General features: G+C 31.1%; 1 protein-coding gene across 2 annotated transcripts in view; it reads right to left on the bottom strand.

Annotated features, from left to right (window-relative positions):
* Window positions 1-6,470, bottom strand: part of LOC129806418 (relaxin receptor 2) — a 146,073-nt gene extending 139,603 nt beyond the window's left edge. For both annotated transcript variants that reach the window (XM_055855008.1, XM_055855000.1), the window contains exon 1: window positions 4,701-6,470. In XM_055855008.1, the coding sequence (XP_055710983.1) occupies window positions 4,701-4,797 (97 nt within the window). In that variant the 5' untranslated portion in view covers window positions 4,798-6,470. The remainder of the gene's footprint in view (window positions 1-4,700) is intronic.
* Between the last annotated feature and the right edge of the window lie 5,089 nt (window positions 6,471-11,559).

Raw genomic sequence — 11,559 nt, forward strand, 5'->3', positions numbered from 1 at the left:
TTTTCACTTTTAATTAACATTTCTCGTAGCACCAGACCATTGAGTTTTTCTTCACGCGTACTTACACTAACTCCACAATATTGTGATGGAATGTATTGGAGGAAAATGTCTAGGATTGGCGTAGAAAAAAAAGTTGAATAGTGAAAATGATCCAAAAATAGCTAGTAGAAATGGTTGAAAATATTTTTTCATGTGCGCGGTCAAGATCTCTTGTGTTTATTCGCTAATTTTCTTTTATATCACCGATGAAAGGTGATTGGTTATCCCCAATACATTTTTCTACACAATGTTCAATCTCCTTCACTGCTTATTTTATAAAATTAATTTGTGTAATTTTTGCATTCTTTCAAATATTTTCAATGACAAAGATTTCTTTTTCTCAATGGTCAGCTTCTATTCAAAGGATTTTTAATGATCATTTTCATATTTTCACTGTTTACTCTCTAATTAAATTTAGATTGGTGAATATCCTGAAGACTTGCATGAATAGTCTCTTGACCATTTTCATCCAAATCATTCCTTTTCATCACCTTCCATCTGAGGTGGTATTCATACAGAACATAAAGCAGGACCAGACCATTCAGGAAATCAGAATTACCCTTTCCTCAATTTCTGAAGTTAGAAGTCCAGAAAATTAAAAATTAAATAACGAGAGATGTATTATCGTTAACATTAAAAATACCATTTGCGCAGCACAATTCATATAAAACTTTAGGGTTCTAGAAAACCGAATCCTGAAATGTGAATAAAAGGGTGCTTAAATTGGTCAAATTGGAAAAGTTCATAAGACAATAGCACTTTGAAAACTATAACCCAACAGAAAAACAGTTTAGAGAACGATAAAAATAGTGTATTCACTATGTATTCAAAGTTAAAATAAGGGAAGTGCACCAGCGATCGGTACACACAGAAAAATGGAAAATTCTTAAACAGAAACACCTAGGAATTTAATTTCAAATACCATCCAATGAATGCCAATGCCCTAATCCTAAATCCTTGATCATTTAGTTTTAATCGTAATCTGCAAATCTCAAGACATTTTTCATTTTTCAGCTAATGCTGAACTTAAACTCCCGATCTCTTAGCGTCAAATAGATAGGGATTCTAGCCCATTGCATTGGCAAATAGCTTCTGAATTTAAACGCTTAGTGGATTCACGTCCAATTAAAGTTTCTGGAGTCTTATATATTTTTAAATTTAGAGTCAAATTTTTTCTGTGTGTAGTGTTTCTCGGATCGTCAGGTTATGATCTTTTTGTTGCACCAATTCAAATGATTTTTTTAAAAAAAATTAGCTACTTCCTATCAATCAACTCTCACGAGAATGTAGTGCATTAGCTCAGATTTAATTTATAAAATCAATTTTCCGTGAAACACCTAATTAAATTTCTGACGATCCGATCTGAAAATTTAAAATTCAAATGCACAGATATAGTTTATTGGATCACTAATACATCGATTAGCATACACAAAAATATCAAATAGTATTTTAAGGCGTATATTTTCAACTAAATATCGAATATGTCTCTTAACATTCCGATCCGAGGTGCTCTTCCCTTATAGACTATAGAGTAGGAGATATAACAAAGTCGCAAATTGAAAATTTAAATGCTAAAATAGTATTTGATATAATAATAAAGAATAATAAAGCCCTCGATACTTTCCACTTAAGTAGTCTTAAGGTCTCTTTATCTTAGTAAATATTATTTACTAAGATAAAGAGACTTTAAGACTACTTAAGTGGAAAGTATCAAGGGCTTCGAGAAAGGAAGATGAGAGATAGAAAAATTGAAATTTCGAGCACTTTCCCTTTTATAATACTCCATTTCAGAATTTTCAGCTTTGTCTGTGGATCGGAATGGATGTAGAGAATGTAGACTCTTTTTCTTTGTCAGCAAGTCTTACTATTTTTATCGGTTCACGATTTTTTGAGATAATGTCGATTTTTTTGCCATGCAGTGGGAAAATCGCAAGGGAAAATAATACTGTGAATGTGGAAAATGCAAGTGTCTGCATCATCTGAATTGGAATGATTGAAGACACAATCACCTGCGCAGGAACTAAATCAAAAATGTCCAGATGTCCAGAATGCTAAAAGTAACGGAATAAGTGAGTGCGAAGTGGTTCAATTGATGATTCTCGAATGGATCTTACCAAGGCGATTCGTAAAATGAGAATGGAAACGTATATAGAGAAATCCGCGTGGTGAGAGAAGAGCTTTCGAACCAAAAAGAAATATTTGACACTACCATGAAGAAGTTTGATTACATCATTAAAAAAAATTTACACCATTAGTGAAAACCTAAAACAGGATGTAGCTGATCCGAAGTCTCAAGCTATTGATACAGATCTATAGCTTGGAAAATATCAAGGACGTGGAATTTTTATATTCCTTCAGAGAAAGAGGAGAAAAAATACGATCTTACCATTGACAAGCTGAGTTCAACCCTGAATGTTCCAATTACTATGATGGATTGATAACTGCACAGTTTTAAGAACAAAGGGAGAAGTGTGAATGGAGCACAATCTGGTTCTACAATTCGTCTTCCTTTGATAGTGAAATTCGTCTGTGACCGTGTGAGAGATGACGTCATAAAGAGATGGTGAAAATATCGAGACAGAGAAAGAGTTTAATGCACAATCAATGGGTCTACCAGAAAAAAAAATATACGAGAACGTCTAACCAAAATGCTGAAGGTCCTTAGGGAGAGGGATGCAAGTTCGTGTCGGTGCGTCTTAGAGGAAATTATGTTCGCAAAGTGTAGGACGAGATTGCTACAAAAATACTATAGGGCCAATCTATCTCAAGACGACCATAGGGGTACCCTTCATGGTCTTAGATGTTTCTGAATTTTACATATGTTAAAGTACACGATAAAATAATATACCCCTATTTTTTTTTTCGGACGAAAAAAAAAACGGTATTTTAAAAAAATTTTAAAAAAATTTAAAAATTAATTTTTCTCAAAAACCCCATTCTAAAAAAATTTGATTTTTTTACTGTTGATCAGTAACATTGAGTACTACATTCCCTGAAAAGGCGAGCTTTTTATCGTGTACTTTAACATATGTAAAATTCAAAAACATCTAAGACCATGACCCCTCGATTTGCGATTTTTTCGGTCGTTTTGAGATGGATTGGCCCTATAGAAAATGCTTTTAGGCTTCGGACACACTCTGGCTTCAAACACTTTATATTTTTCCCATATTCCTTTAATAAATTTGACTGAGTGGCAATTTATTTTGTTAGCTAGCTTTCAGTCAGACACTTCCTAAAAAATTAAGTTAGATTCATTGAAGAGATACGAAACAAATATGAAGTGTTTGTTGAAGGAGAAGTGTGTGCGAATCCTTAAAGACTTCCTCTACTCAAGTTAATCAATAACAATAATTTCAAAATCAATAATTCAATAATTTTTCTTTCCAGAAAATTTGAGGCATTGGACTAGCTATTCAAATATAATATAATAATGGGCCAAATTAAGTTAAACCGCATTAAAAAAATGGTTCATGCGAAGCATAAATCATCCGAAGGTAGCGAGCTTCCCCTATGTTTCTCAATAAGTGTGATTCATCGCTCCCATATTTTGAAAACTAGGGGAAATAAGTATCTAATTTTTTATAGTCACATTTATTCAGAAACATTGGAAAAATTTAGTCACTAAGCTTGGGATCGTACGAAGCATGGGCACCTTCCCCTACAACCCTTAGTTGTCACTTCTACTGTCGATTTTTACTTTAAGCAACCTTTTAATTTTATTCAGAGAGAATCATTATTGAGCTAGAGTAATAATTTGTTACTTGGTGAGTAGTAAATACCTTGGAATTAATTCCATTTAAATGCAATCAATTAATTTCAACGTTTATTAAAAAATAATGTGCAAATATGAAGACAATCGTTTAAGCTCTCTATTCTACATATAAAAATACAAGTTATCGGAAATTTTGAAGAGAATAGCAAGAAAAAAGTATAACCACAAGTTACCACCAGAAACCACAAGTTACTATACCTTAACTGTTTTGTCTCTAAATCTCACTAAGAATATTTTTTTATTGTAAATATAATACAATCTAACTCTAAATTCTGGTATTAAAAATCAAGGGGAAGGGACTTCATGTATATGGCCCTCTTTTGGACTTGACGCAATAAAATCAGATATTCGCTCCCATTATCGTCTTACGTAAGTACTTTTGGGTCATAACACTCAACAGATCGAATATAAAAAGAGCCATAGTCATTTGATAAATGTACTGGATAATCGGTTTAATTTGTTAATGAGTATAAAACAAAATTACCCGATAAATTTTTACATCAGAAAAATTGTGGGTTCTAGAAAATGATTTTAGATAACAAGTATAGAAAATTAGTACAGGCGTCAGTAGCAGATGTACACCAATAAAGTCGTAAATGGTCGTAAAATAATTTCAAGCGAAAAATTTTGAGTATGTCATTGTATGGAGTGTACATTTTGAAAAGCATAGTGTTTACCATATATCAGAAAGCTTTCAATCGGAATGGAGGCGCCTGGTAGTCTGAATTACTCTCTATTTTTACAGATAATACACTTCGTATTTAAATATGCTCAACTGTTCCTTTAATTGTCGTCATTGTTTAGCCATGTTAATTCAACGAGCGAAGCAAATGGGAAATTGATTCAGAGAAATAGACAAAAATAGGATGAAAATGCCAAAATCACTTACCGAAAATTATTCGCCAAATGATGATTATCAGCATAGACAGAGCTTTCATGGTGAAAGTATTTGCAAGAATGGTGATTTTGGTTCTTGAAAATTTCATCGTCAAACAACACTTTCCATTGTATTCTATTCACATTATCTACTATATTGTTTTTTTTTGGTTTTCTTTCAATTAAAACTTTAATCCTTTCATCAAAGAAGATTCACTTTTCCAACTTTAACTGTTAATGATTCATTTTAGCACTTGTTAAATATATGCAATATGATTCTAAGACGTCCATTCTGTTCTTTAACTTGGAAATAGCGCAGTCTGAGGTAATTTTCATGAAACTTACATGTTCAATTTACGACATCATTGGTCGTCTCTACTCTCCACTCACCCTCTTTTGTAAAACGATATTTATAGTATAATGCAAAAGACGGCTAAACAATAGTGGGTATAGCCAGTCTACATTGAAAATTGTAACTCCAATAATTAATATGTTAATTTATGTCTTTTAAGTATACTTTAGTGAAGAGAAACACTCTTTCCTCAGTACAGCTTTCTTCGACATCTTTAAAGGCGCTGGTTTGAATTTATGTTGAATTTCCAACATGATCTACAAATTACAGTGGATAAGAATAATTTCGACGTAGTTTAACCATCAACAGAAAAATCATTCAAGTGAGAAAATTGTGGCTCAGTAGAAATTGAATCATGTTTCAATGGAACTTGACACGAGGGAAAATTGAAACATCAAAAAATCTATCGCTGAAGGCAAAATTAATCTAATAACATAACATTTTACGGCAAATGACCCAATTCCCATTCGACATAACAATTAATAAATATGTCGCTTGGCCCATAAAAAAAGTGTCAGCAAATTGCAAAAATCGCAAATCGATGCTCCTTTCTTAACAAACTTAATTAGGGGTCAAATAGCAAAATTCAAAAGCATCTCACGATTTTAATAAACTTTATTCATAATTTTAGACGAATGACTATTTAATTTAAACTTATTTGAGATTAGGAATAAACATCTTATAGTTCTTCCTACGGTAATCCTACACTTGATTTTAAATTGTATTGTGGTGAAATAAAATATATGTTATTCATAGCTTTCTTGCTTAATGCAGTAGTAAAAGTTTTCGAGAAAAATAGTAAAATTTTGCTAATACAATAGAATAGTAGCGTAACAGCTTTAAAAAAAAATGCTCGAACTCGTGGTTTTTATGCTATGCTATAAAATATTACTTGTATTTCAATGAAGAAAGTTGTTTAGCGTTACACGGACAAAAATCATACTCCCGGGAAATGGTCTTTATTACACATTTATTATCCGTTTGTATTCGATTTATTACTTAATCATAATAAGTTGGCTATTCAGAAAATCTGGGAATCCAAAACCTTTTAAAGAAAATCTGAGCTTCATCAAATCGGTTAGGAAACACGTACGGTTGCATACATACAGAAAATAGGAAATACATACGGTTATGAACATACGGACCAAAGAGAGAGAGGTTATTGTGAGCATTTTTTTTATAAACAACTCCAAATTTTCGAAAAGATAGAAAGAATGAGAGCGATAAGACTGATAAATTAAACATTCGTTGTCAGTTTCGGCAAAAGTTATAACGACTGGATATTAAAGGATGTTGATATCAAGTTCATTTTTACATAGTTTTATCCTGACTACTGTCAATTTGGATTTAAAATTGTTGATCAATAAAATCTTTTAGAATCTATCAGTAAAATGTCTTTGATATGTAGATATAATTTGTTTTATCTTTTAATGTTCGTGTATTATGAAGATTCTCCATTGCAGGCTCACAAGATCATTATCGTAAAATCAATTCTGTATGCGAGATGTACAGATTCACGTATATAAGATTCTCTTCGTAATGGTTGCCCAGATAAAATTCAATGAACGATGAATGAACAAGGATATTCGTTTGTGATACACCAAAGCCATAATGAAGGAGAAGGACAATATGTTATCGCAAGAATTGGCATTCTCCGTAACAAAGGAATTACAGAGACAAACAAAAAATACTATATTACCGAAATTTCATAAAGCATAGTAAAAGCATTACACATAATAATATAATTTTGCATTTGACAAGGACTTTGATATAGTGATATGAATACGGGATAAATAAGCAAATGGGAAGATAAATTAAAATCATACATAATCAGTAGAATTATTACACTGCAGTATGTGATTTAAATTTTTTTTAATATCATTCAACAAAATTTATGAGTTATTAAATAATATAAACAATTTCATATACTTATTAGGAAAGACTAAACAATAGTGATCGTTAATACATTATTATTTTTGAAAATTTTCATATAATTATTATAATAATTAAAATATTCTAAAAATTTAGATTAATTAATGAATTAAGGAATTAAAAAAAATAAAATTATTAATGGTAAGCGAAGTTTGTGCCTCGAATAAATTTTAAGATTCCACATCTACAGATTCCTTTTTTAATTTTTGATTTAATCGTTAATATTTTCGCCTAATATCTCAAAATACTTTATTAACAAGTTTAATAGTGGCGAATTTGTCCGACAATGTAACAATATTACATTTATAGGTTAGAAAAACAGTGAATCTTGGACTGTAATACGATGGTCTAACTAAGAGACTGAGCCAAGTTTACAATGATTTTAAACTTTTAAACAAGCAATTGAAATAATTGTTCACAATTTAATAGTTCACTTGTCATTAATATACAATCCTGATTATTTTTTTGTTTTTTTTTTAATTTTTTATGTTGAAAAATTAAATTAGCTAAGCTAGATGGTTGGATAAAACTTAGTCTGAAGCCTGTATAAAAGTTAAGATTCGAAAGTCAGTGTGAATCAGCATTTAGAATTATCGAAATCAACTGATTGAAAAAAATGTCAAGATTTTGCTGATCAATATCATACATTGAACTCATTAATTAAACTCTTTAATACAAAAGATTTAATTAACTACAATCTAATGATTTCTCAATCTAATGGTTCACCTATCATATTTTACTTAAAAAAATTAATTTTGTTTAAAGTTTTATTATTTTGCTGACCAAAAGTCAATTAATTTAGACGTGGTATTCAGTTGAGAAAAACAAATTTGGTGAATAAATTAACAAGATTGATTATTAAAAAAATCAAACTGATCAGTAAATACTTATGAAGAAATAAACAAAAGCATTTAGGTCAGTGAAAAATTAAACTTACTCATATTCTTAATTTTTCCTTCGTCTTTACCAAATATTTCACTGATTTTGAGCTTAAAAACGTAAAATACTGACAGGAAACCGATATATTATGAAAACTATATCTAAAATTTAAATGTGTTTCACTCTTTAATGTCTAACCCTTTCAGGACCAATTGATCGGTGATACAAAAGAACCATTTATTCTTATTATTTTGAAGCAAAACAATCTTCTATAAATCAAAATTTCTGACTAAAGTATTTTTTTCCTCCAAATAGGCAGAAAATTTTTGTTGTTTGTTGTTTCGGCAAGATTTGTTCGTACATTTTTGTTTGTCTGGACAATCTTTACAAAGAAATAACTAAATTTTACAAACATTTGTCAGTGTGCTTGCGAGCATTTGCGAACAAATGTTTATAAAATAATGAAAATGCTTGTCAACTGATCATGTTAGGAATCATATTTGTAATAAAAGTTCATACTTTTGCTAACTTCTTTGTGGATTATACGATTTACGAGCATTTCGTAAGCCCCCCAATATCCAGTGTGTGGTGACCCGCTCAACCTTAAAAGGTTAATGACTAAGGTGGAAAATCGTTACTGACTAAATAGAATTTCTACTGACCAATTAATTAAAAAGAGCAATTTTAAATACAAAAGCACATAAAATAGTAGAAAATAAGTCATTTCAGAAGTTGTGTATACTAATTTTAAATTAGTCCAAAATTTGAAATCACAACCTTTTGGGATATTCACATAACTCTATATGATATCATAACTATAATTTTCAGATGAAAGTTGTGGATAAAGATTTAGTTAATTGGCAATTGACATAATTATAAAGTACTTTTCATTCCGCATGATTTTCCTCCAGAGATGGTCCAATATCCCATAAATCTCAGCTCGCATGGGAAGCACTGGTTAGGTTCTCGCACTGACGTAGTGTAATTCTAAATGAGAAAGTACGTATTTATGCTATCAAATATCAAGCTATGTTGTTGATGTTTTTGGTGTAGGAGTGCATTAGGACATCCACTTGAGAATCGCCATAAAATGCCTTTCTGCTCAAACAATGCCAACCCACAAATGCCCTTAAACCCGCAACCCTATTATTTTCAACCCTGTAATGCTGTTTGAGCGCTTAATATTTTGGTCCTAAAATCAACCCCCTCGAATTGGTCCACATTTCAATTGTGGTGAAGGAAAAATTAAATGTTGATGGCAAAAACCAACAGTGATGAGAGGCCTTTTTTTACTCCTTAATTCCAATATCATGTCAGAAAAGTGTAGCCATAAATCGTGCTTGGTGAAATATTTCCACAGAGATTCCTTCAAAGAACGTGACTCTCTCCAAGTAAATTTTTTTTTTGCACAATATAATTTTATACGGGCCATCAGGCTTGCTAAATATACATGGAGTATCAGTAAATCTCTGATATGTCCTTAAACACATAAAAAAGCTTTCCCTATGACAATCGAACATTACAGTCTTGTCAAGCCTATACTGAATATATTTCACTGAGGATTTCTTTTTGTGGCATGTTCTTGATTTCTTTCATGAGATTCGGAATTCTCTTTCCCAAAGAATTTCGGTAGGGATTTTTGAAATTCAATATCATTTTGCAGATTATTAAGAACTTCGACAAATACTTTGTCAACAATTGGCAATATTAGGATATTATTGAAATAAATTAAATTGCCTAATAATCTCCTTTTTAGCATCACACTTTGCACTGACAAATAACATTTATCACACTGAATCTGGAATTTGATCGAGTCTTTGGAGCAAGCTTTTTTTATCCAACTCTTTCACTGAAATCCATTATTTCAACAGATGGTGGCACTTTGAACTTTGGTGTAGGTGTCAGTGATCATTTTTAGAAGTTTTTTTTTATAATCACATTTCAAAACATTCCACACAGAGTGGAAAATTCTTTGGATTCGTTGTGAGGAAAAATCAGGAGAAGCACGTCTACATTGGGTAGAGGCTTCGAAACAACTGAAAATCATCCGTTCATCCAGATACTTTGCCGCCAGAAAGCACACGACCAACTGATGGTGTACTGAACGCTTGAGAGGAAAGCGTAGAAAATCAGAGGGAAAATACTTCCACTTGTAGCTCCATCCACTTGGAAGTACCTTTTCCCCACTTTAATATTCCAGTCAACCTTCCAATCTGATTTCCAATAACAGGAGAAATGCATATATTTAACCCTCAATCTTTTTCTTGAGATCGCTGACTGGAATATTATGTATTTATTTGGCAAAGAGATACATTCTTTTTTTCGTGTTGAACGCAAAACAATATGAAACTCAAAAATTGACTTGATTCATTCCTTAGCTGGATGGTCATAATGACTACAACAAATAAACAAACACTCAAGGCGAATAGTGTGAATAACAAAGGTGGTAATTTGTGCGAAGAAAGTAAATATTTCAGCACCCGATTATGATATACATTTCCATTCAAAAATTTTTTTTACGCTGAATGATATATTTTAAGTTATTTCTGAGGTGAAAATTCTCATTAACATACTCCCCTCTCACTTGGTAGACTAGAAGTTCCTCTCTAAACAATATGCATTTGTAATACTTCATACCCCACAGAAAAAAACTTTAACTTCGAAAAAAGAGAAGTGAAGAATTTAAATTTTCTGGAGTATCTTCAAAAAGCTCAAATTCATTTTGATATAATATTCTTTTGATGGTTTCTTTTACATTTTTCTCTCTTGTTAAAATCTTCAATTTCATTCATATTGCTTAGAATCATGATTTCTGAAATTGAATACCCCTGTAGGGCCTTAATCATGGTTTCAATAAATCAATTGAAGTCATCCAAAGATAATCAATCACTAGGCTTAATAACATAGCACGACCATTGAGCCTTTTAATAGTTCATGCGACACTTAATCTCTCAATGCACTTCACTATCCTCCCTCTGATAAATAAAGCGATTACACTATAACAATAGTATAATCTTCGAAAACCAATAAATCCAATTTGTATGAGGAGCTAAGTGCACCTTTGTCATACACTTTATGATTATTGGGTGTTAATACGAAAGACAATCCATTTGAGGTTAATGTAACAGGTGGGAGTTCTCAAAAGTTTTATTAATGCGATTTAAACTTGAAAGTAATAAATTGTTCACAGCAGACGCCTTCAGTCCTTTGGATTTTTTAATAAACGTTGAGTGTCATGTAACTTAGGTTATATCGAAATGTACAGAAAATTCCAGTTTCAGTTACAAAACAAATTCAATAAAATTTAAAAATTGATTCAAAATTTTTAGAACAAAAATTAAACTCTCTTAAAAAACACTTTAATTCATCTATTATTCAGTTTTTCTAAGTTCAATAGTGTCTTGGAAGACATAAATCTTATTGATTAATCCTCAGTTTGATACAAAAAATACGTCAAGTATTTGAGATTGAAGAAAATACACGAAATGGAATTTAAAAAACGACAAATATTCAATAAGTAAAAACCTTATAGGGGAAAGCGCGCTGCCTCTAACTAAACAAATTTTTTTTCAATATGCTTTTAGTGATTTTGATCCATTTTAAAATTATAATTTAATAGATAATCTAATTATAATCAAATTTCCTGAAAAGAGCCATGAATCAAATCGACAGCTCAGAATATAAAACGAATAACTCGTGAATTTCCAAC

Source organism: Phlebotomus papatasi, chromosome 1 (assembly GCF_024763615.1).
Source record: "Phlebotomus papatasi isolate M1 chromosome 1, Ppap_2.1, whole genome shotgun sequence".
Lineage (NCBI taxonomy): Eukaryota > Metazoa > Arthropoda > Insecta > Diptera > Psychodidae > Phlebotomus > Phlebotomus papatasi.